General features: G+C 54.3%; 8 protein-coding genes across 8 annotated transcripts; 4 read left to right on the top strand and 4 right to left on the bottom strand.

Annotated features, from left to right (window-relative positions):
• Nucleotides 1–430: 430 nt before the first annotated feature.
• On the top strand, nt 431–1,885 carry PG986_008385 (uncharacterized protein; the record flags this gene model as incomplete). The annotated part of the gene is made up of 3 exons (XM_066844607.1): nt 431–493; nt 567–710; nt 779–1,885. The coding sequence occupies 3 exons, from the start codon at nt 431–433 to the stop codon at nt 1,883–1,885; spliced, it is 1,314 nt and encodes a 437-aa protein (XP_066700719.1).
• A 473-nt stretch (nt 1,886–2,358) lies between these two features.
• PG986_008384 (glucosyll hydrolase family 5 protein/cellulase) lies at nt 2,359–3,884 on the bottom strand (the record flags this gene model as incomplete). Its single annotated transcript, XM_066844606.1, has 2 exons — nt 2,359–3,113; nt 3,371–3,884. 2 exons carry the CDS (start codon nt 3,882–3,884, stop codon nt 2,359–2,361), a joined length of 1,269 nt encoding a protein of 422 aa, XP_066700718.1.
• A 3,330-nt stretch (nt 3,885–7,214) lies between these two features.
• On the bottom strand, nt 7,215–8,584 carry PG986_008383 (PH domain-containing protein; the record flags this gene model as incomplete). Its single annotated transcript, XM_066844605.1, has 2 exons — nt 7,215–8,234; nt 8,321–8,584. The coding sequence occupies 2 exons, from the start codon at nt 8,582–8,584 to the stop codon at nt 7,215–7,217; spliced, it is 1,284 nt and encodes a 427-aa protein (XP_066700717.1).
• A 3,648-nt stretch (nt 8,585–12,232) lies between these two features.
• PG986_008382 (pentatricopeptide repeat protein) lies at nt 12,233–13,457 on the bottom strand (the record flags this gene model as incomplete). Its single annotated transcript, XM_066844604.1, has 4 exons — nt 12,233–12,517; nt 12,601–13,116; nt 13,207–13,344; nt 13,413–13,457. The coding sequence occupies 4 exons, from the start codon at nt 13,455–13,457 to the stop codon at nt 12,233–12,235; spliced, it is 984 nt and encodes a 327-aa protein (XP_066700716.1).
• A 1,001-nt stretch (nt 13,458–14,458) lies between these two features.
• PG986_008381 (60S ribosomal protein uL2) lies at nt 14,459–15,559 on the top strand (the record flags this gene model as incomplete). The annotated part of the gene is made up of 3 exons (XM_066844603.1): nt 14,459–14,507; nt 14,776–15,365; nt 15,434–15,559. 3 exons carry the CDS (start codon nt 14,459–14,461, stop codon nt 15,557–15,559), a joined length of 765 nt encoding a protein of 254 aa, XP_066700715.1.
• Nucleotides 15,560–16,444: 885 nt separating this feature from the next.
• On the top strand, nt 16,445–17,791 carry PG986_008380 (Ribokinase-like protein; the record flags this gene model as incomplete). The annotated part of the gene is made up of 4 exons (XM_066844602.1): nt 16,445–16,496; nt 16,650–17,108; nt 17,192–17,693; nt 17,755–17,791. 4 exons carry the CDS (start codon nt 16,445–16,447, stop codon nt 17,789–17,791), a joined length of 1,050 nt encoding a protein of 349 aa, XP_066700714.1.
• A 1,623-nt stretch (nt 17,792–19,414) lies between these two features.
• PG986_008379 (telomerase activating protein E.t1.c1) lies at nt 19,415–23,027 on the bottom strand (the record flags this gene model as incomplete). The annotated part of the gene is made up of 4 exons (XM_066844601.1): nt 19,415–21,666; nt 21,799–22,670; nt 22,725–22,810; nt 22,887–23,027. The coding sequence occupies 4 exons, from the start codon at nt 23,025–23,027 to the stop codon at nt 19,415–19,417; spliced, it is 3,351 nt and encodes a 1,116-aa protein (XP_066700713.1).
• Nucleotides 23,028–24,638: 1,611 nt separating this feature from the next.
• Nucleotides 24,639–25,582, top strand: PG986_008378 (uncharacterized protein; the record flags this gene model as incomplete). The annotated part of the gene is made up of 2 exons (XM_066844600.1): nt 24,639–25,040; nt 25,109–25,582. The coding sequence occupies 2 exons, from the start codon at nt 24,639–24,641 to the stop codon at nt 25,580–25,582; spliced, it is 876 nt and encodes a 291-aa protein (XP_066700712.1).
• Nucleotides 25,583–25,758: the final 176 nt, after the last annotated feature.

Genomic DNA, 25,758 nt, shown 5'->3' with positions numbered 1-25,758 from the left:
GTGATCTGGGAAACGTCGTACATGGGATGAAGCAATCGTCCCGATCTCACACTTGCGTTACTAAGTAATCTATCAATCAATCGCAGGTCCAGTCAAGTCAGCCTCTGGTTTGGGAATGCACCACGCACGGTCCACATGCGCCCAGCTTTAGACTTTAGGTCAGAATCCGTCCGTCCCTGCAGTGAATAATATATCGAACCTCCAGTTCCAGAACCCCCAAACTCCCATGTGTCAAACATGACGCCTTGTCTTTGAATCTGCTTTGTCCCTGCGCTACGTTCAATTCCTGCATGAGGCCTGCTACTAGGCATTAGGCCGTCTTTTTCTTTTCCTGTTTGCGACACGATCTATATATATCTTCCGGATGGTGAACCCTGACGCCGCCTCCTTCCAACCATCCCTTGCCATTCGGACCAGCGATATCTCCAACATGGCGCCTGCACAGCAACCCAAGGAACCGTTAGATGTCCTGCAGCAGACATTCAATGAATGCGTAAGTGCAGCCTGGAGCAGGCGACTACTAAGTTAAACTCACCCTTCTGAACTTCAAACTGGTCGAAATATAGCTAGTGAATACGGGCAAGGCTCTCAGAGCCTCACATAAAAATGGCCCCAGGAGCGTGTCCAGTACGGCCGGGGCCATCAACGTTAAGATGAGAGATACCATGAAGGCCTACCACCACGCCCTGGATGACCTCGAGAGCGAAATCGTAAGTCTGCCTTGTCCTTTTCACCCCCCATGCTGGTCGTCAATCAAGATACTGATGTTTATTGGCAGACAAGGGCAAAGGCGGTCTTGCTAAGGGACCTGGAGAAGCTGCAAGCAGCCCGCATGCCCATCCCTGAACCCGAGCCGTCGCCGCAGCCCGTTGCTCCACAGGCCCCCATGATGGAAGACGTCAAGCAGCCGGCCGCCGTGATGCTGGAGATGCCCTCCACCGCGGCCCACACCGTGAACCCCAACATGGGCTTCGAGGTCAAGGAGGAGACCAAGCGCGTCGCCCCCTTCCCCGACATGGGCATGGGCTTGGCCGCCGACGTCGTCGACCTCACGTCTGGCGGCGACGTAAAGCCGCCTATGCCTACAGTCTCTCCGCGTGTTCCTCCGGCCGCCATGAAGGCGGCTGGCCCCATAGGAGCGGCAGCGCGAGCATCGCCTTCCATTAAGCAGTCTCCCAAGCCAACCCCGCCCATGGGCAAAGTTACACCCGTACCTCCTCCTGCTGCCGCCGCTGCGAAGGCCGCTCCCGCCCCTCAACAGCAGCCGCCTGCTCCCGCTCCGCAAGCCGCGCCAGACCACCCCATGGACGCCATGCCAACAGGCGGTGCGGCCATGGCCGACATGACAGGCGGCGAGCTCAACTTCACCAACATGGAGTTCACGCTGGCGCCAACGCCCGGGGATGTACCTTCACAGAACGCGCCCCCGGCACCGATGCAGGACTTCGACCTCAGCTCCTTCGCCAATTCTACCCCTCAAAACGGAGGTGGCGGCGGCAACGAGTTGCTGGTACTGGACAACTTCGGCAGCGCGGCGGGGCCGCCACCTCCTGCGGACGCGAATAACGCAGGGGCTGGAGTCCAAGGAGCCGGAGCCGGAGCAGCTCCGGCGGCGGCCGTTCCCCACAACACGGCTCCTCCAGCACCGGCACCGGCGCAGCCTGCTACTACTGTTGGTGGAGGGGATAACAATGCGGCCGACAGCAGTGCCAATATCGACTCCTTGTTCGACCTCGACTCGGCTGGCGGCGACAATATGGACCTCGACCTCAACCTGGGCGATGGGAGCGGCATGGGCGGCATGGGTGAGAACAGCTTCAACGATTTATTCATGCCGGACGGGGATATGGACCAGTTCGACGACCAATACTTCCAGTTGGAATGAGCGAGGGGCAAGACAAGACGAGGGACACAAGAATATACTGGCGGCGTTAGGAGGTGGGAACTGGTTGTATTTCGGGACGCGCACTACCTTTATGTCTATTTGCTTAATCACCATGGTCGCCTGGACTTATTCATTCATGGAAAACGACAGCTCCAGAAGAGCCTGTTTGTCCTCCTTGAACTACTATGCAATAAGGCAGGCATACTTTGTACGAGGTTAGAGTCATCGGGGTTAGTCTTAGATTTATTGCTTTACCGGACCGATTGGCATCGCAAATAGGAATGATACGCATGCCAGTTTACTTGGTGTGTATATTGCGTGTGATGAACGCTAAATGCCACGGAAACAGCTGTCTACTCAGCTTCGACGATAAGTCAAGATGAACGGGGATATATCTGCTGCCGCCAACGCCATCAACGCCTATTTCTCTCCGCCCGCCACCGTTCCTCTCCCTGTCCCCTCTTCTCTCCCGCTCAAGGCCCCTGCGTAACCTTGAACAGATCCGCAATGAGCGGCAAGAACTGCTCGTTCCGGACCCCGCTCCAGTCCTTGTTCATCAGCCCCCAGCTCTCGTCGTAGTCGGCCTGGGCCTCGCGGATGTAGTACGTCCCCTGCAGCGCCCAGAGGGCCCAGTCCGCGTCGTTGCCGCGCATCCAGTCGACGAGGCACTCGAGGTACTCGTTGTCCTCGTCGCTGAGGCCGCCGTGGTTGGGCCCGCCCTGCATGCCGACGCCGAACTCCGAGACGATGAGCGGCGCGGTCCAGGCCCGGTCCTGTTCCAAGACAAAACCGTCCCACCACCCGTACTCGCCCTTCACGAAGTCGCACCCGCCGATCCGCGGGAAGGTCACGGTGAAGGAGTACGCGTGCATCTCCCAGACGTGCTTGCCCGGCCAGCCCGAGACGTCGAGGTCCCGCACCTTGAGCATGCTCAGGTCCGTCGCGGACTGCGAGCCGCCAATGACGATGAGCACGTCCGGGTTGGCAGAGTGCACGCGCTGCGCGCCTTGCGTCACGAAGTTGTACCAGTCGTCGTTCAGGCCCTGGATGACGGGGATCTGGCGCAGCTCGTTGCGGAGCGACATGGCGGCGACGCCGGGCTGGATCTTGGCCCAGGTCGCCATGGCGCTGAGGCCGTCGAGCCATTTGTCCGTGTCGAAGAAGCGGCTGTTGAGGTCGTTGTAGCCTTGGGCTTTGTCCCACCAGCCGTTGCCATCGTCAAGATTGCCTGGGGCGTGTGGAGGGGGCTCGGTTAGCAGGTAATTCTATGAGGTACCATTCCCCCCCCCTTTCTTCCCCTTTCTCATGAGTAGTCCCGGTGCCATGCGCTCGCGACTCCTCCAGCCGAGAACTTGGGATCATGCATGGCCGAGGTAGTGAAACCTCGACGGAGAACGACAAGCCGAACCAGGTTGCTCGTCGTGACGAGGAGAAAGAGGAACTCGAAAGAAAGAAAGAAGAATAAAAGACCGGTAAGAAACTTACAGCACCAGCTCGCCTTGGACACATGATTATCCAACAAAGTGACAATCCCCCGTTCCCAAAGCGCCTTAATCACCGCCCCAAAAATCTCCTCCCGCGTCCCCTGCGCGAGGTCCGGGTTCTTCTCCGCGACCGCGGCATAAACCCCCTCCAAGGTCTCCGCCGCGACCCCCGACGCGTTCGCGGCCGCCGCGAACGAGTCCGCGACGCGCACGCGCGGGTCGAGGGCGTGGTCGATCGAGTAGGTCAGGCGCACGCAGTTAAAGCCCTGGTCCCGCAGGAAGTCGGCGATGGACGCGACCGACGCCTTGTGCAGGCCCTCGGGCACGTTGGTCTCGCCGTGGCCCGCCCAGTTGATGCAGCGCATTTTCACGCGCGCGCCGCTGGCGTCTAGGATCCAGCGGCTTTGGGTGTGGAGCGGGAGCTGGATCTGTTGCTGGTCGGCTGCGTCGGCGGCTGTGGTGGCCACGGCTGCCATCGCCGTGCCGGCGAGGGCTAGGAGAGGCGAGAGTCTCATAATGATGTTGTTTTTGTCTGGCTCAAAGAATAGCGAGTAGAGAGCCAGATGGCGAAATAGTAGGAGTAATGGAATTAGAAGAGACGATTATGCTTTCGTCCCCTGAAACAAGGTATGCAACAGGGTCAAAAGCGAGGGTAGAGTGGCGAAAGCGATAGGTAGTAGACAGAAAGCAAGAGCTCTCAAAACCAGATCAATAGACGATTTATATATTAAGTTGAGCGAGAGACTAGAGACAGTGAATGCAGTGAAATGTTAATATAGAAAATGTTGAATACATATCGTGAATATAGACGGTGAATATAGGAGGGGAGCAGATGAAACTTGAGGTTGGGGGTTATAAGTGTACTACTGACCATCTATTCAAGTCAACGAGGTACTCACTCGTCCGCCCACGAAGGAACCAGTGATTCCTATAGACTGCCAGACCAGGTTTCTTCTAATCAGGTTGGATAGTCCTATGTGTGGCAAAGCGGCATGAGGGCCGGGTCGTGGGAACGAGCGAGGATGGGACAAGAGCCTGGTGATATTAGAAAACCTCAAGCATGGGGACTGGCAGCAAGACCCCAAGTCATAAGTTGGTTTGTTCGGTGAACCAACAGGAGAGGGCACACATAAATAATGGCCGGGCCAAGCAGGTAAGCAAATAAAAAAAACAGGTCATTCATGTTGCGAAGAGGGACTCATGAGGTAACCGCCTGCCTTGCCACTAATAAGTGGCCACTATACCCAAGACGTCTTCCCTGGCCCGTAGGAGCTGGGTATGATGTATGTATATGTGAGTGTGATAGGCCGAGCGGAAAGGAAGTCTTAATAAGGCACCGGATGCCCTGCCCACTACCGTATATACCGGAAGCGATAGATAGATACTCACCTCTAACTGGACGGGTGAACGAACAACTTCAAGGAAACCCCAGCCAATGGTCCCGAACCCAAAGGTTAGGTGAACTTCCATCACTATAATGAACCTCCAATTATCCCATTTTGCCTCCCATACATACTCACCGTGAAAGGGAGGCGATGTAAGATGGAAGCGACATCGTTTCAAAATGCGATGTGCATAGCAAGCCAGTCCAATAGGTCAGCCCTCGTTCGCCGATCAGCTATATTAGACCTCTGACCATGCTACTAAGAGAAGGTGGCCGCCGTCTTCCCGAGGGGGATGCCAAGAAGTCGCCTCTCTCGCAGTCGTGGACGAATCAGTTGCTCAGGAACAGCAAAGCCATGACATGAAAAAGAGTAGGGATCTTTCGTCTTTCTTCACGCTATCCCGTTCCTTGCGGGTGGATGGATACCTGATGTCGGCATATCACACACACCACCACCACTACTAAAAGGCAGGTAGGTGCCAATACGGGAAAGGCTGAAAAGCCATATTGGTCAGGGGTGCATAGTAAACGACCGACGGGAGTGAGCGTGTGTGCAAGTGTGCCTGCCCATGCACAATGACCTCGCCATACGACCCCTCGGAGCCTCGTGATTGGACGTGGGTGACACCGAACACGCTCAACCAGCCAGCCAGCCCAGCCTAGCCCAGCCAACCAAAGCACCAAGCAAATTGAATGAATGGCAGAATGAATGGGCTTTGGCCGAAATTGAAGTTGGGGATTGAAGGGGTGTGGTGTGTGGGTTCCGTCCCGTACTTTTCTCAAACAAGGTCTCAGGGACGGGATGGGTGAGCGTGTGGCTGTCGGCTGATGATTGGGGATTGGTCTTTTTCTTTTTCCTTTTGCTTTCCGCATGTCGGATAGGGAAGATTACCTCTTAGTGTGGAGTATCTGCACCGTTATTATTAGAAGAGGAGGACATTGCCCGTTCAACCTAGCAGCAGCCGCTATATGAAATAGAAGGTGAAAAAAGGTGAACGTTACAGTGACGAGAAACATGAACGCCGCCACTGGTGCCAGCCACAAGCCCAGTCAGTATTCGGACCTGAACGTAACATTCAAACAGGTTATTTCCCCCGCTTTTTCTTTTCGTTCAGTCCCTTTTAACCCCCTGGTCGTTGCCGTGTCACCACTGAGCACACACCCCTCCCGACTCCCCTCCCGAATATGACTGTATCACGGCTTGCCCGAACCTGGGCGCGCTCAACCCCCATACCTACTTATACCTACCACATGCCGTTGTATCTGAACTGAACCGGAAGCGGAAAGCTCAGATCGACAAGTGGTTTGTTGTGTCCCCTAAGCGAGTGGTCTCCATTGAAACAAATTAGGAACCCGGAGATAGAAGGCTGAAAATACGATCACAAGAATGGATTTGGGATAAAAAAAAAAAAAAGAGGCAAAGGCAACCAAGAAGAGAGTTTAGAGAATAGAATCAAGAAGTCCCAAAATTCGGACCGCGGAAAGCCACGCGACGGCGTCCAATGTCCAATGTCCAATGTCCACGTCCAGAAGACAGAGAGTTCTTCGTATTAACGAGGATGCATACATGCACATAAGAAGTATGTACACCGGGTAAAGCCTTGGCGACACTAGAAGAAATTCTTGGCCGGAATACTTCCCTTCGTACGACACTTGCAGATGATGGAGAGAAAGACCAAGAAAAACGATCGTCGCAGCCTAGGAGTATGATGTGCATTACCGCCAAGTTTGGGAATCTGGGGGGAGGGGGTGGTGCGGCCGCTACGGCGCAAATCAAACACAGATAGCCCTCCTTCCTCATACGTACAACTACGTGCGGCGATCCTCCGCTCCGATAGGGCTATGAGCGAGATGTCCCGCGGAGCAGTGGCCGAGATCTCAAATTCGACATTCCGTATTTGGAAAATGACATTTTGCTGCACATCTGGATTGCACGTGAGAATTGTACGTAAAGCGGGCTGCGTTCTCTACCGTCCCGGACAACCCCGGACAGTCACTTCAGGAGTTGCCCAGCTTCCAGAGACGAGACTTGTGTGTTGATATCCCCACGATAATTCACCATTGCCAGAACGCATGTAGTCAGTGTTATGTACTTTGTATTTTCTTCTTGCTTCTTCTGTGTTATGTTGTTCGTAACGTCGTAAGACATGAGCTTTGTACAAGGTGTGCACCCGGCATTCCTAGTCCGCGCCATGCTCCCTGCTCTTCCTGTCCAGATATAAAAATCATCCGCGTGCAATATTCGGGGGTATTCTCCGGCGCCGGCTGGGCGCCTGCCTGCCTATCTGTTTCCATCCACCAGCTGGTCTTATTACCTACACAGCTTCATCACCTGGGTATCATGTTTTGTTTCTTCCACTCTCGACTGCAATCTTCTGCCCCTTCTTTACTACCACTCCCATACTACTATTAGGTCTGTTCCTATTAGGTTCGGTTCGGTTCGGTTCCTAACTCCAACTTTTTACTTCTGCTGCTGCGGTGCTGCGCCGCTGCCGGAGCTAGTGGCAGCACGCGCCTGGAGATCCTTCCGTTTCGAGAGCAGGCTCTTGAAGGCGCCCAGGCACTGCACCAAGCTCTCCTCGTCCTGAGCGCAGAAGCGATAGCTCTTCTCGTCGGTGATAATCTGCAGGCAGTGCGCCTTGGTCTTGCTGACCGGGTCGATGTCCACCACGTTGACAATGCCCGAGAGGGCCATAATGAATGCCGCCGTGTACTCGGACTCATCCTTGTAGAGAATAATGTTGCGCGGGCGCAAGACGGCCCAGCACTTCTTCCACTGCTTGACGCCGTGCTTGTTCTTCAGGAAGTGCAGCCAGCCCTGCCACACTACGCGGTCGGGGTCGTTTTCGATGTTGATCCCGCTGACCTGGCTCAGGTTACGGTCCCCGAGTCCTGGTCGGGCGTCCGATCCAATATGGACGGCCGATGCCGATGGGGACCGGCCAGCCAGGTTTTCGATAGAGGCCCCGATTCGTGGGTAGTTCTCGGAATCGGAGAAATCCGAGTGTGAGACCAGCTCATTGCCAGAGAGGCCGGACGATTCCATCGTGTTAGACGTTCTCCGGTGCGACGACGTGGGCAAGCGTCTCATGGCTTCGGGCTCCGGCGAGCTCGACTGGCGAGGCGGGTCTCGTAGCAGGCCCGAGGTGTTGCCGCTCAACACGCCCACGGCCGCGTACGACTGCCTGCGGATGATGGGGCTGGCCAGGAACATCTCTTCCTCCTCTTCTTCTATCCTGGCGTCCTTTCGTATGAGGTCGATCCATTCCTGCGCGTCCTTGGCGCTCGGCGCCTCGAAGTGGAAGTTCTTGGCGGGCGAGAAGAGGCCGAAGAGGTTGTGGCGCTTCCCCTTGGGGTCCTTGAGCAGGGTGACGGCCGACAGCTCCGACAGGTCGAGCTTGTGCCGTAGCTTGCTCTCGTTGTCCGACTTGTAGACCGACAGCGCATTGGGTCGCAGGACCAGGTAGACGGATTTCCATGCCTAAAAAACACACACCAAAACAGGTTAGGCGCTGCAGCTTCGACCACGCATTTCAGTCCGTTTTAAGGGAGTTGCTCTGTGTTTACCTTAGTCTTCTGTGTGCGCCTCTGTACGTAGCCAGCCTTGAGGACTCGGTCGAACTCGAAGCTGCCGTTCTGGTTGACGGGGCTGGGTCTGACGAGGCCGAGTTGGTGGCGAAGGCGGCTGCCGTTTGCGTTATTTGTGTTGGCGGGCATCGCGATAGCCGACGCGGGTATGCTGATCTTGGCGCCACGACCGGGTAGGGCTTGGTTGGTTGTATCAATGGTAGAGGCGGACGGTTGAATCGGTGGACTCGCAATGTCGGCCATGGTGGAAAAAAGAGAAAGAAAAGGGTTGGCCAGTGGAGGCGCGCGCGATAGTAGTAGGCAAATGTCCAAAAGGAAACAGAGATGACGGAGGCGACAGGCAGTTTGGCGTGCGCCGTTTGTAATAATTAAGTTAAGTCGGTGTTACCGTCTATGCGGGTAACAGCCGGTTCTGCAACACGCCAAAAAACGAGAGACTGCAGGGCAATGAAAGAGAGAGAGAGAGAGAGAGAGCTCCGGGTCGACGCGACGGTGCAATTGGCATCGACGTTGACGGGATTATGGGAAAAAAAAGAAAAAAAAAAGAAACAAGAAGCCGGATGGCAGTAGTATAGCACGAGACAGCAGCAGCCGAGAAGCAGCCGGAGGTAGTTGTGCAGTAGCAAGGAAAGCGAAGAGCAAGAGAAGTATGGGGGAGAATCAATTGAATTAATTGATGAAATGGGAACCGGACGGGATGAGAAAGGAGGGGTGTGTATATCTGGATATTGGACCAGATGCCAGCGCCAGAGCCAGAACCAGAAACCTCGAGTCGAGCTGGGATGGACGGCCGCGCAAAATGTAATTAATTACCGACAGCACCGATCCAACCATCAGGCCGACCTAATAAAAATCTTATTGACGACACACGTCCCAATTAGGCAATGGGGAAAATGGGACGATCGAAGTGGTGCGTGTGAGGGAGTCCTGACTTTCTGTCTGGGCAACGAGCACAGAGCACAGGAGGAGATAATAATAAGGAGGACCTCACGGACGGACTAGCAGCAGTGAAATTGAACGAAAAGAGCCTCATCACGTTCGAAACCAAAGTGGAATATCCACCAGACCACACCACACACCACAAACCTTTTTTTCCCGCCCCCGATGGGGATGATGAGCACGGCGTCCGTCTGCTAAGAAAATGCAAATTCCCAGGGTGATCATGGGATTGTGCAACTATACGTGGCCAACCTAGGTACTGTCCACTGCTACCGGCCAAGCAGAGAGGCTCAGAAAGAAGCCGGTCGAGATGAGATCTCTGGTCTTGTCACTCCTGTCTCCAGCGCCAAGCAGGCATGGCCCTTGTCGGTTCGGTGGGAACGCGCCTTAAAAGCTTATGTCGCCAGCCAAATAGCCTGGCGGCCAGGGGGAGGAGACGGGGAGAGGTACGTAACGCGTCTGGCTGGTCAGTGATTGATCACAGGGCCAGCAGCTATCAGCCGTGGTGTAGAAATGTAAAACAGCAAACAAATCAATGGCTCGCTCCCAATTCAAGTGGAGCGTCGTCGGGTTGCATCTAGCATTTGAAAACATCTAAAGAGAGACCATGTTGGATGTTTGCCAAGCGCAGGATGGGGCAGCAGGCTCGATCATGGAAGCTTTCCAAACACGCCCCATCGTGTTCATGCGTCGAACATCTTAACACAATTGATATTCCTCACGATAGCACACCACTGTACCATGTCGTCCGCCCTGATCCTTCCTCTCTGTTTCTACCTACTCGAGCACGCTGATAAGTGTCGGGACTTCCCCCGTTAGCGGACGGGGGCCCTTGAATTCGGGATTCGAACATCTCAAACCTTAGCATCTTGAGACGTGCCAGAGTTTTGTTCTCGGGAAAGCTAGCAGCATCATGGACCTATCGCCAAGTAACACGTCGGCCCTGACTTCCCAGTTGCGGCGGGATGCCGGAGACGTCGTGGTACCGAATTTATTAAAATCCGCATAGGCTTCGGCATTTCAATCTTTTGGTTGAGCAAGCATCACCTTATCTTGGGCGGTAACAGCGTTTCAGAATTTCTGCCTCCTTTCTCAGAGTTTCGCCCTGCGCAGTCTTCTTGTCTGTGAGGCGAGAGACAGAGAAGATGGCATCCCGGGGCTCATGCAGGCAAATGCAAATACCTTGTACCGGGTATGGGATGCTTCGACGAATCTTCTTTCCAAGCATCTTGTTCTTCTTTTCCTTCTTCTGAATTCTTCTGCATATCCCGTATATGCCATTGACGTGCCGCCGTCCCATGCCAGACGAACGCGCCGTTCATCTGGTTCACATGATCTATCTATAAATCAATGCACTATTGGAAGGTCGCCCACCCTCCTATCGTGCTTGGATCTCTCTCTCTCTCTCTCTCTCTCTCTCTCTCTCTCGTCTGCCATGCTGCCGCCAGCTTCCCCTTCCTCATACGTAATGCTGCATCCCCCCACCCCCCTCGGGTTCTCGTGAGCGAAGCGCGTCCCAGCGCTTACGTGCATACTGTTTGAAAGCCACCACAGTCACCACCGATAACCAGGGAAATACAATAAGCAGCCACCGGCGGGAATGTGCAGCCCAACGTAGCTCATCCACAAGTGCGTAACCCCCATCATCGGTTTCTCAACGTAACGTAAAACACGGCCGCACAAAACCATCAATTGCCATGTGAAAGTAAGGGACCGAAACCCCTGAATCTTGTGCGTGTGAAACCCTCACGGAAGCCGAACGACCAGTGTCAAAAACCTTCTATTGGCTTGGCCCCTGTTTCCCCCTTCGACGTCTGGCGTCGCGCTACGCTACGCTACGCAGAATGACTAATAATACCTACGATTCGACTACTACCTACGTGCGAACGAGTGCGGCGTTCGTTATCCATAAACTCTACGGCGGAGAGACACCCTGTGGTACCTTAACCCCCGTGAAGACGCTCAGATATCATGGACCTGCCAAATCTCACATCAGTCTACTTGTGCTGCTGTACCTATATGGCTGCTGCACCCCTTATCCTACATAATTGACGATGATTCGGCTCGTGATACAAGCTTATCCTGCTCGGACCCCTTCCCCCTAGGAGCACTTCCTTCCAGTCTCGAAATGCCGGCTATACTCTGCTGCACCTAACACTCGTGCAGATGATGATGCTACTAATATGGAATATATTCACGAGACATCATGGAGATTATCGCCACGGCAATAGCTCCGTCATGACCTCGCGTAGCAAGCTGCATCTTTCTTTGCCTTTGTGGTATTTCCACAGGTCTTCCGGCGCACACTCCACCAATTTACCCCGGGTTTTCAGAGAACGCTGCTCGACGTTATATCTTGGTTGGGTTTCAACTCAACCAAGATGAATGTCAGTAGACCTACTTATCATTTACATTACCGTTGCACACACAGATCAAGATCGCCGTAGTTAGGTTCGGGATCCGCACCTATTGTGTGGGGTATCATGTAGTATATTACGCTTTCGCCGCTAGTCAAGATGGCCTTCTTCTGTAAGGGGCGGCGAGTAAAGGGTTAAAGTGAAGGAGGTAAATTCCCGGCCGGTCGGTACTCGAGCATCCATCCCCAAAAGATACCATATCATCCTGCCAACCTGGGGATCGGAGGAAGGCCTCTTGCCCTACTACTGTACAGTGCCTTCTCGCTCATATTCAAGGCAGAGAAAGGCACGCTCCTTTCCCGCCAAACCATGAGCATCCTTCCACCAAAGACATCGGGTTTGCCCGTCTTTCGAGCAGAAACGTCGTTTTGGGGATATGTGTGGCCCAGAATGCCATATGTCCTCCCCACCAGACCCTGAACTGGTCGACAAGCATTCTCTGGAGTTCGCGGCTTGCCATCATTTGTTAGTCCCCCAAAAAGCATAACGCGCCATCCGTGTATCGCCTATCCAGACGACTTGCACAAAAGTGGGATCAGCGGCCGTTGCGGCCTCGGGAGCTGAAGCCCCTCCCACGTCGGTTGGAGTTTCCGTTAGAAACGAGCCGGTCACTATACAAGCCCTTAGCACTGCCAGAACCGTCGCTGTAGCCGGTATCCGAGGTATCCATGCCGTCGTCGAAGCCCAGTGACCCGTCGATGACCACGGTGTTGTTCCCAGGCCGCGCCTCCTGGTGACGCAGGCCACTGTTACGTGGGCCAGTCGGTATGGAAGGGCCGCCGCCGGGCTTCATGTAGACATGTAGAATGCGACCATCGGCCTAGAAAGAATCTGTTGTTAGTCTTTGTGCTCTCTCAAATAGAAGTAGAGATAAACGCAACGAGAGCCAGTAGTGGAACGTACAGTCTGGTTGTTAAATGTGGCAATGGCCAGCTCGGCGCCCTCGCGGCTCTCAAACACAATCTCGGCAATAACGAGGGGGTGTGTCTTGATGATTTTGCAGCTCTGCACCAGCCCGCCCACAGGCGTCATCGCGCTCTCGATATCGGCGGCCGTCGTGCCGGGCGCGAAGTTCTGGGCCATGACCGCGTAGGGGCCCGCCAGTCCGCGAATCGTCAAGCCCCGCGGCGCCGCGGGGGCGTTCTGGATGTTCATCTGCGGCACGGCGGCGGGGGTGTTGAGGGAGCGCGAGAAAGCATTGGCGACCTTGGCCGCGCGCGCGTTGCGGCCGCCGGCTTGCGCGGCCGGGCCCGAGGGCGCCCTGGTGCCGGGCGCGTGGAGACGGGCCGCGAGCGAGTTGGGCTTCGGCTGGTTCTGGGCCGCCGCGCGGAGGTCGGGCGTCGAGCGCGAACCGTGCAGGTCGTGTATCCATTCGCCGTTGATGTCGCCGGCGGGTAAACGTGCCACGGAGGATACTCTCTATCAAGGGAGGACCGTTTGTCAGTATCGATCTTCGTTTCGCGGGTCGGGGTCTGCGACCAAGCAATGCTCCGTCGGGGCGGTCGGTACCTTCTTGACTCCGGCTCGGCTGGCGAGAGAGCCACCAGTTGTGGTCTTCAGAGGTGCGCTCTGGCGACGGTCATTTTTGCCGAAGATCTTGGCCGCAAGAGCCTCGTTCTTCTTGCGCTCGCGTCCTTTGGAGGAGGGCTAAAGTCAGTCGAGTCGTTCGCTTTGTGGCTGAGAAAAACCGAGGTGCTCGGCTCGATCATACACACACCTTCTTGGACGATCTTCTGGAAATCGGCAGCGACTTTCCCCATTGCGACTGTTGTTGTGTTGATGCGGGCTTATGTGAGGTGGTCCTGGTAAGAAAGGGAGATGGAGGGCGAGATTGGACGGAAGGTTGTTGCGGTTCGCTTGTTGCCAAATGCAGAAAAGGTAGCTGCACAAATAGAAGCTGAGCTGTGAAGATGAAGAAAGAAGATTACAATTGAGGAGGAAGTAGTACAACCGGGAAGAATTACAAGGCCAGCAACAACAGTAAGACAGCAAGATTCGCAGAGGGTGGGATACGATTTAAAGGTTGCCGGACGTTGGCGATTCTCTTGCGCGGCGCGTTGTTCTTTTTCTGGCCTGTACAGCAGGAGTACAAGCCTCGAGGTACTCTGGCAGCGGCTCAAGCATTACACCGCCAATCCGACTATCTATTCATGTTTCTCTGGAACCTATCAGACTAGGCTGGTACATGTTTGCACACTCGATTCAGATTTATCGCAAGTGAATTAATTCATAAAGGTCTGCTCTTCAAGATTTGGGAGGCGACCTGATGTCCAGAGTGACTTCGCAGGTACGTCGAAGCAAGGAAGGAAGCCAGGCCCGCGTCCCCACCCCCTACATCAATCAATCAATCAAACAGATCCATCACTTCAGATCTGGAAGCGCGTCTGCGTCTTGTCGAAGGTTTTCTTGTCCAAGTCAGACGTGGCTGAGTGAATACCCCAGCCACACTCGAGCAAAAGGCAAAGCCCCAGTCCCACTTTGACCCGAAAAGTGTTGGCCTGAAGTTCAGGGCAGCAAACAGGCAGAAAACTGAATTAGGGTCGACAGATAAGCACGGGCCATTTGGCACTATCTGAATCCCCCAATCAATTGCCTGGTAGGTACTTTGCCCACACAATTCTGCTAACCTTGCACCAAATGCGAGAAAATTGTCCAGCTGTGTGGTGTTAATTTTCGGCCTCCAGTCTGCAATTCTTCAAGATTGCAATTCATCTCCCCCAACACCACCACGACATCGAATTACGCCCAATAGACCGTCAAAATGGGTCGCGTGATTCGTAACCAGAGAAAGGGCCAGGGAGGCATCTTCAGTAAGTCATCGCCTCGACTTTCTTTCCCGTCCTCCAGCAACATGGTCATCGCCAAATTCGACTCGAGCACACGAAATATTTTGGGGGTTGGGACATGGAGATGACTGCACTTGCGGCAGTCATGGAACGCATGGCCATTGTCGGGCAGTCGAAGGATTTTCGGGAGTGCAAGCGAGAGAAACAGCGACACGGCAGAAGAAACCCATGGGATTGCACACACGCACATTCAACTTGGCCCGGTTGCTAACCTCGTTCTTTTTCTTCACAGCCTCCAACTCCCACTTGCGCAAGTCCCCTGCCAAGTTCCGATCTCTCGACTTCGCCGAGCGTCATGGATACGTCCGTGGTGTCATCAAGGAGATCGTCCACGACCCTGGCCGAGGTGCTCCCCTCGCCAAGGTAGTCTTCCGCAGCCCCTACAAGTTCAAGCAGATCACCGAGACCTTCATCGCCAACGAGGGCATGTACACCGGCCAGTTCGTCTACGCCGGCAAGAACGCCGCTCTGACCGTCGGTAACGTTCTGCCTCTGGGCTCCATGCCCGAGGGTACCGTCGTCTCCAACGTCGAGGAGAAGGTCGGTGACCGTGGCACTCTGGGCCGCACCTCCGGCAACTACATCACCGTTGTCGGCCACAACCCCGATGAGGGCAAGACCCGCATCAAGCTCCCCTCCGGTGCCAAGAAGGTTGTCTCCAGCAGCTCTCGTGGTATGATTGGTATCGTCGCCGGTGGTGGCCGTACCGACAAGCCTCTCCTGAAGGCTTCGCGTGCCAAGCATAAGTTCGCCGTCAAGCGCAACAGCTGGCCCAAGACTCGTGGTGTTGCCATGAACCCCGTCGACCATCCTCACGGTGGTGTAAGTTTTTCCCGACCTCTTCTGGTCTGCGAGGCTCTAGATGTAGACACTGACACGCTCCTCTCTAGGGTAACCATCAACATATCGGTAAGGCTTCTACCATCTCTCGGTACGCCGCACAGGGTCAAAAGGCTGGTCTTATTGCTGCGCGCAGAACGGGTCTGCTGCGTGGTACCCAGAAGACCAAGGATTAAGGGTGATTCTCCAACAAAAGGCATTTCGGTGGTTTTTCATCGCGCAACGAATTGGGGGTCTACGGAGTTTTACTTGCTCTTTGCATCTGTAGGTACAGATATTGAGCTAGTCACGAGAAACGGCTCAATGGGAATGTACCTGGCATCAACACGAATTTCTTCTGGTTTATATGTCTGCTCCGTCCCAATCCCCCCCTTGTGCTGCGGTCGGGGTCAAGTTCGTCTGCGCTGCGTGTATTATGTGATGTGTCAGGGAATAGAACGGCGGGCGTACACCGGGTGAGCCATCCGCATAAGATCAGGATGGCAAGAAGAGGCCAAAAACCCAAGTTCGCGATGAGTTGGTAGAAATCAGTAATGAGAGGGTGCCGCGCGTGCTGCGTATGAGATGAAAACCAATTCCCCCTATCAGGTGATGATTGCCCGGCGCGAAGGAAGTTGCATGATGTCCCACGATCGTACCATTCGGCTACCAGTCACTTGACGTAACCGGGGTCTCATCTGGCGTGCCCATTCGGTGTGTTATTAGCCTGGGGGTCGGTCCTCCACCCATCTGACCCGTTCAAGTGTGTATGTATACTGCCATGACTACATACGTCTATCTAAGCCACACACACAGCTTCATGCTGACGGAGTATCGCAATGGCATGCTATGAATTCCTTCTTCTCAGCAAGACCGCCCGATGCGCGGTACCTTCCGTGTCCGCATCCGTATCCGCCAATAAGGGGCGTTTGCTCAAGCACCTGCAGTCAGGGCCCGACCACCCCACTCTGTATCTGAGCAACCCCGCCATAAGACGGTCTGCCTCCGACAATTTCTTCCCCCGCCGTCACCATCACCACTACACCAAACCCAAACAGCAGCAATTCAGATCCCTCGCTACAATGGCCGCTCACAAGGATTTCGCTCTCCTCTGCCTGGAGAACCCTCTGCTTGGTGAGTACGATCTCGTGGTGTTGCCATTGGCCCTATCTAGTGCCCGCCTGTCAAAGTTGGCGATGGAGAAGAGAGGGGCGGGGGCAGGAATGGGGAAGGGGAACGATTGGATGTTCGCAAGTGTCAATTGCTAACAGAAGACACGTCGTGCAGACATCCAAGCCAAGGGCGACGAGGCTCTCCTCGAGAAGTACGGCCTCAAGGCCAACGATGCCATCCTGGCCGAGGAGAAGCACAAGGGCCTGTACGAGGACCTGCTGACCAACTACGACGCCAAGCTCATCGCTGGTGGTGCCGCCCAGAACACGGCCCGTGGTGCCCAGTACATCCTGCCCGCCAATAGCGTCGTCTACCTCGGTGGTGCCGGCGACGACAAGTACGCCGCCATTCTGCACGATGCCGTCAAGGCCGCTGGCCTGCGCGTCGAGTACCGTGTCGACCCCAAGGAGCCCACCGGCCGCTGCGGCGCCATCATCACCGGCCACAACCGCTCCCTCTGCACCGATCTCGGCGCTGCCAACCACTACGACCTCGAGCACCTGAAGCGCGACGACATCTGGAAGCTGGTCAAGAACGCCGACTTCTACTATGTCGGTGGTTTCCACTTCACTGGTAAGTACTAACTGATCACCTACTATCGAGATTCCGTTGGATTGCCTCGAGTTGGTCGCGAAGCTAACGTGGAGGAACCACAGTCTGCCCCCCTGCCATCATGACTCTTGGTGAGGAGGCCGCTGCCAACAACAAGGTCTTCATGGTCAACATGTCGGCGCCCTTCATCGCCCAGTTCTTCAAGGACCCCCTGGACGAGTCCGCCAAGTACTGGGACTACCTGATCTGCAACGAGTCCGAGGCCGAGGCCTACGCGACCTCGCACAGCCTGTCGTGCAACCCCACCGACGTGGCCGCCATCGCCAAGGAGATCGTCAACCTGCCCAAGGCCAACGAGAAGCGCAAGCGCGTCGTCGTCATCACCCAGGGCACCGAGCCTACCATCATCGCCACCCAGGGCGAGGCCGAGGTCAAGTCCTTCCCCGTCCACGCCATCGCCAAGGAGAAGATCACCGACACCAACGGTGCCGGTGACGCCTTCGCCGGCGGTTTCGTCGCCGGTCTCGTCAAGGGCGAGAGCCTCGAGAAGAGCGTCGATATGGGTCAATGGCTCGCCAGCCTGAGCATCCAGGAGCTGGGTCCTTCGTAAGTACTCTTCGGGTTGTCGGTTCAGCTGAAACAAATTCTAACATGGTTACTACCACAGGTACCCCATGGATCCCAAGCAGACCTACTCTGCTTAAACGGGAGATAATAGATCAAGATTCGTTTCGGGGCGGATTCCTGCATTTGGAAGCTGTATCAAAAAGATTTTTGAGTTGCGTGTATTTACTTCAACATAGCGCAAAATGGGGCTGGCATTGGCGTTTTCATAAAGGGTTTGGGTTTCAACAACATAAGGAGGTTCAGCATTTTTTCGAAACCTCAATCAGTATTTTCTTTCTTTCTCGCCCTATTTTCGGGGAAGAGAGGGAGTATAGATATGCTCGCACATATTCTTGTCATGTCAGCTTTGATGCAAAAAAAAAAAGTCTGAGACCAAGAATAAAATACGACATGATACCACGTCAACTATGATGTCCCTGTGAAGTGTTGAGTGTTACTTATGCATGCACCTAGTATTAGAAACTCGTTTCTGGAATGGCGACGTAGTGGCTTGAGACCTATTTGGAAAATGAAAATTGCTTAAGCGTGCAATTGCTACTACCGACTATGAATGATCATCTCTCCTCCCCATTCGCTGTCGTAGAGTATTCGCTTCCCAACCAAAGCCGATCTTAAGACTGCCGTCTCGAGCTCATCTGCCTGCTTCGATGGCAGCAGGTAGCACAGAGTGATGGACATATAGACAACCCTAGCAAGAAGCATCCGGATGCCCCTCGCGAAAAACACGTAGACTTCATTTATCCCGATGGTCTTGCCTCGGTGACGCATTATACAGGAGGTGAAACGTCAATCAACTAACTGCGCAATCCATTTCTTTGCCCTATGTAGTTTGTGTGTCTGCACTTTTCCCCTGCAGAAAGGGGAGACTGACTAAAAGCCGTTACGTACATTACAACCACCAACCCCATCTTAAGGGTTCTGTTCTTGCTAGACTACCGGGGGGCGGGCATTACACAACTCTTGCTTCCCTCGATCGGTCGAAGTGAGTAACCGAGGCAGAGAACAACACCAACAACGATGTGGGAGGAGGGGGCAAAGATGAAGCAAAAGGAAGAGGAAATCAAGTCGCAGCTGTTTCGGAATGACCGTCGCTAGCAGACTGGAGGGAGAGAGGGAGACGTGTTAGCATATGCACAGAAATATATATTGTATATAGATAGAATAGCGATTAGTGGATAAGCTTACCAGATGGTACTATCTGCTAGAGGAATTCAACTCGATCACAAACATTCAGCCGCCGAAAAAGGGCAGGTCTGGATTGCAATTGCAAGCGGAAGTTGTTGTTGAGTGGTTGGTTGGTTGGTTGGTTTGTCACAAGCGGTTCTGCCGCTTTGTGAATCGTAAATTTGGAAAAGACCGACTGGCTCTCTTGAGCTTATTCCCTTGATAATGGCGCCGGATCGATCCCCTTTCGCATCTTCACTCGTGGGATGATGAGATTGGGCAATAGAAGCAGCAAGAAAAGCGTCCGCAGGAGACAAGAGACACACAGTCTTCAATGCCCCAAACATACACACATATCATCAAATGACCCCTGAAACAAACTCATTGGGTGTGATTTGAGACGGTCTTGCTGCGAATGAAATCTTCGCCAAGACCAAACTGTGTAGGAAGGAAATCGCGAACGCCGGACATGAAGGTCATGTCATCTGCAACTTGTGCCGAAGAACAATAGAATTCACACCAGGAGATATGCAGCATCACTTTCGAGGAGGCTTGTTGTGGGTATCCGCCAACGCCGACTCGAGAATGGCACGGTCGTAGGCTGATGCCTTCTCAGCGCCGCCGAATTGCTTGATCTTGTTGCGGAAGTGCGTGGGATCTTCGCGGTTGTTTCCCTCGCCGCTGCGGCCAAACGCGGTGCTGCTGTTGTAGTAATTGCCGTTGCACTCCACCATGCCGACTTGGGCGGGCTGAGCAGCCATAGCCGGTGTGCCGGTCCAGATCTGGCTGGGGTGCGAGAAGGTCCATGGCGAACCAGTGCGGGCAACGCTGTTCTCGCCATAGTTGAGAGAAGACAGCTGCCCCTCGAAAGACCCGAGGGATCCTTGAGATCGCTGGTGTGGAGAACCAACAGCATGAGGACTCAATGCAAACTGGTTGGAATAGCCACCCGCTAGGGGGCTGGCGTATCCAGGCTGCCGTTGTCCATTGTGGTTGTTCATGTCGATCGGACCGCTACGGCGTGGTTGCTGTGGTCTTCCGACCCCGGCCTGGTGGCCACCCAGTTGAGCAAGTAATTGGTCATTTGAAGATGCTTTGTCTCTGGCATGGCCCGACTTCAAGGCCTCGAGAAGACTTCTGTTATCTGCCATACTCGGAGACATGGAATCAGTGCGGCGCACTCCAGGAAGTGGACTGTGACCAGAACGAAAGATGCCGGGTACTGATGGGTTCATAGCAGGTGACTTTTGTGCCGCGCTTGCACCATACTGGGCAAACAGGTCCGATGCAAGTCTATCCCGAGCTAGGTTGCGTTGCGCGTTCGCGAAGTCGGGGCTAGCCGTACCAGTAGAGGCACCAACCGAGCCAACCTCCATTTGTCCATATGCCGTAGGTGAGATGCGGCTGTTGCCAGATATGGATCCGAGTCCAGAGGCGAAACCTGATGTCGTAGGATGTGCGGGACCCAAGCTCTCAGCCCCTCTGTAACTTCCGTAAGTAGGCGAGATCATATGCTCGAATGCACCAACGGAGCCGCCAAGGGCAGGGTTAGGGGATGTGATGGTCCGTGGAATATCTCTGCCATTCCCCATCGAGTGTAGACTACTGTCAGGGGCGGTTGTAGAAGCCGAGAGCGAATATCCCCACGGATGGCTCGGAATGGAGTTTGCCAAAGCACCTGTCGGCGACACAGACTGGGCTGCTCTCGGGTTTGGACCATTCTCGGGGGACAACGAATGACTGGGACCAAGGCCCAACTGGCCGAAAATCTCGTTGGCAGTGGATGAGTTCATGCCGTAACTAGTATCAGCCAGAGCTGAGCTTGGCTGCAGGAGAGAATCATCGTTTTCGTCCCCATTACCGGTCAGATCATCGACCATGTCGTTCACCATCTGGTCCATGTCGAGCTCTTCAGCCTCAGACTGGCGGGCAGCAGCTTTCGCCTGTGTTCTTTTGGGTGTGGCTCTTGCGGGCGTACCATTGGGCTTAGAGCTAAGCACTCCCTTCTTCATGGCTGAGTTGGCGGCCAAAACAGCGGGGCTTAGGTCTTCGAGAGAGCCTTGGGCGGTAGCAACAGGAACACTGTCGGTTTGCTGTCCACTGGCCATGGCCAAATCTTCGAAAAGATTGGAAAGATCCGTCTCTCCAAGGGGTCGCATAGATTGGGCACGTTGATCCTGAGCGCTTCCAAGGTCCTTCGCAGGGCCGTCGGGGTAAATCCATGTTCGACTACCATCGGGTCCTCCCGTCATGATTAGTGGCGACTCGTGGCTGGCAGCCAAGTATATTCCGCAAAGAAGAATGTCCCTAATCCGCCACAACGTCTCTGTGCGGGGTTTGAAGTGAGGCCTGGTCACTTCTTTCCGAGGTTTGAGCGCCTTGCGGCAGTGAGTGGATCCTGCGACGCCGGTGATCTTATCGTGAATGAACAAAGGTAGTTGCTCATCTGTGAGGGGTCGGAGGCCAATAATCTCCGTGTCCTCAGGGAGAAGATAAGTAGACTGTGCAGCGTTGTTGTTCACCAAGGCATGAGGCAATAGTCGAGTCAGGACTTCAGCGAGCAGTCGGTGAATGTCCTCTCGAGCCTTCTGGTCCAAGTGGTCTTGATACTCCTTAAGGTCGGAACGTGTGACATACAACCAGGCAATAGAAACTCGGCAAAGGCAGATGAGCTTCGAGAGTGAAGCAGAGAACTCAACTGTGCACTCTGCACTGCCGTCTTCTTGGTTGCTGGCGAGGGTGATCCCGGAGTCGGTTTGAAGTGCGGTGAGAAGCTGTCGGAATAGAACTAAAATCGTGTGCAGATTAAAGTTCAGGATATATTGACAGGTTTGTGAACCCTCCATGCTCCATTTATCGGGGTCTAAATAACGGATTAAGTCAGTAGGCAAATCAGAATTGAGTCTATACGGGGTCTTACTTTTCAAGTTCTCTTTTGCGATGTCGTAGGCAGCAATATTGATCAGAATCATCTTAAGAACCACATCCGCATTGCCTTCACCTTTGACTGACATCTCCAGCTGGTGTAAGACCTCATCTTCCAGCTCTTTTTGGACCGAGAACTTCTTCCCCTTGGCATAATGGGCATGGAGCTTCACAAACCAGCTCACTATAGCCTCGGCGGGGTCTTTAGCAGGCCCACGTCTGGAATTTGACTGGTTCTGATGGCGGTCGAACGCCTTCTGCAAATTTCCGGGGCCAAGCTCGTACGGTTTGTCGATCGAAATGGAACGATGGAACCGATATATAATCTCCAGTTGCTGGCCCTGGATCTGATGAAGCACAGCCATTTGATGATGACAAGTACCATCGTCAGGGTCCAACATACTTGCAAGGCCGTAGTAGGTCAAAGCCGTGTCGAAAGATCCTTTTGTGGCCTTCTCGGCATGTTGGCAGCGGTATCGAGCCAAGTCGCCTAGACGGACCAAAGTCATGTAGCAAGCATTAACGAGTGCCGCGCGCATAGCAGCCGGTAGAGCGCCAGGAATCTGAACACCTTGTGGCTCTACCTCTAGCCCGTGGGCAGCCTGTCGAAGCTCAGGGATATCATAGCTGCCCGCCAGTCGTTGAACGTAGCCCTTGTAGAAGAGCTGCGAGTACTTCAGAAAGTCGCGGTACAACTTGTCGACCTTGCGCTTCTGGACGACTTGACTTCTGTCTCCAATGCGACTGAGAACTCTTCGGTACGTGTTATTTAACATGGTATGGGTACTCCATAGCACGGTCTCAATATCTTGTTTCTGCGCAAACGCAAAATCAGCGAAGATGGCAGTCACACAGGCCAGTCGGTACCTGAGTATTGTCAGCGAATGCATGTACATCAGTAGCTATAGAGAGTCTCCGTACTGCTGCATGAGCGTTTCGATCTGCTCGAGGCGCGCCGTATAGTTGACACTAACTTTGGGCTCTATAGATTGGAGCTCCTCGATTTTCTGCTGGATTTTCTCGCGAAAACTGCTCGCTTCCCTGAAGAGATGCATGTCAGCGGTCCACACTACCCATATCTACTAGCATAGCAACGCCGCGAAGCACGGGACCGGAAGCTCCTCCGCTCTGGTGCGGATTGAAACACATGCGTTGATCGGACTTGGTGCGTGGGTTGACGTACATCCAGCGTGCCGCGGCTACCTTTCGCATATCGTGCGCCATGGTGGGCAGCTTTTCCGGCCGAGCGGCGGCAGCAACAGCAAACTAGGTCGTCGGGGCTCGGAAGGGCAGTCCGGCGCGTATAGATACTTGTTCTGACAATATAACCCACGCAGGCGTGTGGTTTGTCGTGGGGGTATTCTCTTATGGTGTGTATAGGTGGGCTGTCTGTAGGTTCCCGGCGTGGAACCGTGGGGGGGCCTTGTTCCTTTGTGGGAAAGGCGTCGCAGTAGATCAAGGCGTCTGCTCACTCGAAGTCGGAACAGGTCGTGGATTGCGCAAGAGATCCATAGCAATTCATGCGCGACGGAGGGACGAGAAGGGCTGCAGGAGGGTGGGCTGAAGTGGTAGTTGGCGCAGCGGAGGATGACGAAAACATTGGTGACGATTGAGGAAGCGCAAAGCCGGCGGCAGGCTCAGATGGCGGGAGCGCAAGATGGCATATGGTACCTAGTAAAATGCTGCGCGTGGTGTAAGGACTACTGGGCGCGGGGTTTGAACGGCAGGCCACGTTTCGTACGGAGGAGTAGAACGAGGCCAATGATGGTTTTGTGGTGGTTTGAGAAAGCAAAGCAGGCAGAAATTGGGAGCCGTTCGTGGGATTGGGACTGGATTATTGGGCTGCGAATAATGCCTGCGGGAAGGTGAATCAATCAATCAAAGAAAAGCGAGCACCGCATGCAACCTGATTTGATTCAACCACCACCCACTCTCGACTAGGTCTGCTCGGAACTCACTCAACTCGACTCTCTGTCTACCGTACTTAACTCAACTCTCGGCTTACTTTATTCATTCCAGTCCAGTCCAGGCAGGCCTTAGGTCCTCTAGGTCCTCTAGGTCCTCTAGGTCCTCTAGGTCCTGTACTTCCTGCACTCAGGTGGCGGGTGGGTCGATTTTAACTGTCTTTGGTGTCTTTGCGGCCAATGCAACCCCGGTCAGTCTGAACTTTAGGGGACCATTGGGCGGGCAGTTGGGGGGTTGTGGTGGGTGGTGATGCCTAAGCTTGGATGTGGTTTAGTGCAAATCATCCCTTGGCATTTCCATTGATTCCCCCAGCGATCAGTCCAGTCGCGGTCCCATGCATCACATCATCCAATGGGAGAGAGTACCTAACCTACAAACAGACAGGGCTTGGGCTATTTTATACTTGGAGAAAGAGAGAGAGAGAGCTGGAGGAGCTGCAGATACATATGCACCCTTGACCGCTGTTGTCCGCTCTTTCGAAAGCAATTTCCACATCTATACAAACATACGACTTCAACCTCTGCTCAGCCTCTCGAGTCGTCCTGGTTCAGGCGGCCTTTGTTCTACTTTGCTCTGCCCCAGTGTACACTTTTCCCCTCTTCAAACTCTACCACAGCTAATGAGAACACAACCGTCATAGCTTCCGAAGTCCCTCCTCCACTTACACACTCAGATTCGCCTTCCCAACCGAATCGCTGCTATATACACCTTGACGATCCTGCAACCTTAACAGGAGCCCAGGATCAGAAGTCAGAGACATATTTGCTCACCAATGTAAATCACCCCCCCAGTCCTCTCTAACTTGATACCTGAAAAAAGAAGACGTCACCCAAAAAATACAGCCCCGCAAAGAGAGGGGGAGCAATCAAGATGAAGCGTTCACGTGAGCCTGAAGAAGACAACTCAAGCGAGTACCTCTCTGCAGATGCCCCCAGTGAGGATGGTGATGTTGGTGACGTTGGTGACGATGATGCGCCAACTTCTGGAACCAGAAGCAGCAAGAACAAGCAGCCAGCAGCTAAAGTCATACAAGTGGACGAGTCGGCAGTGGACGACAGCTCAACGATCGTGATGCGGTGCCTCCTCCCCCCGCACAGAGAGCCGCTGGCGTTCCGGTCGTATACGGACTACGAGACGCACTACCACAAGGCCCATTCGAACCGCTGCTTCGAGTGCCGCAAGAACTTCCCCTCGGATCACCTGCTCAGCGTCCACATTGAGGAGCAGCACGATGCGTTTGCGGCCGTGCGGAGGGAAAAGGGGGAGCGTACAGTAAGTACCTGCTTCCTATAAGCCCCCCACCCTTTACAGTTGATATATCTAACTTTGGGTCATAACAGTACTCCTGCTTTGTTGAAGGGTGTGATCGCAAGTGCAGGACCCCGCAGAAACGGCGGATGCATCTGATCGATAAGCACATGTACCCCAAGAACTTCTTCTTCGGCGTCACCAAAGACGGCATAGACGGCCGGACCTCCCTCCTGGTCGGGGACGGCCACCGGCGCCGGGGTTCGTCCATCAGCCAGAACGGCGGCGGGCAGAAGGCTGCTGCTACCGCGAGGAGACACAGCCTCCGCAGTCAGACGGCCGAGGCGGCAGCCGATGAGAGCACTTCTGCAGCTCAGCATCACGCCGCCCCTACTGATGATATGAAAGGTAGTAACGTTGCTTCTAACGACAAGGTCGCTCCTCAACCAGAAAGTGCCGATGTTGCCATGGCCGACCTCGAAAGCGCTATGTCCGCTTTGCAGTTCGTGCCACCTAGCATTCGTTTTGGTCGAGGAAAGGGGAAGTCGGGGTTTGCGAAGAAATGAGTCAATTGGATGAGGAGGCATGAGTTTATGAGTCACGAAAGAGATGAAGGTAGCATATTGGGCATAGCGTGCATACTGGCTGGTGTAAGCAAAAGTCATTCCCGCATCAGTTTTTAAAATAGCATGGAGATTCCAGAAGGATATGTACATTCTTACCCAGCATAGACAGAATCGCA

Source organism: Apiospora aurea (genome assembly GCF_038362705.1).
Source record: "Apiospora aurea strain CBS 24483 chromosome Unknown utg000005l_segment0_segment0, whole genome shotgun sequence".
NCBI lineage: Eukaryota > Fungi > Ascomycota > Sordariomycetes > Amphisphaeriales > Apiosporaceae > Apiospora > Apiospora aurea.
Note: the sequence above shows the minus strand (reverse complement) of the source record. Positions and strands in the feature narration are given on the sequence as shown.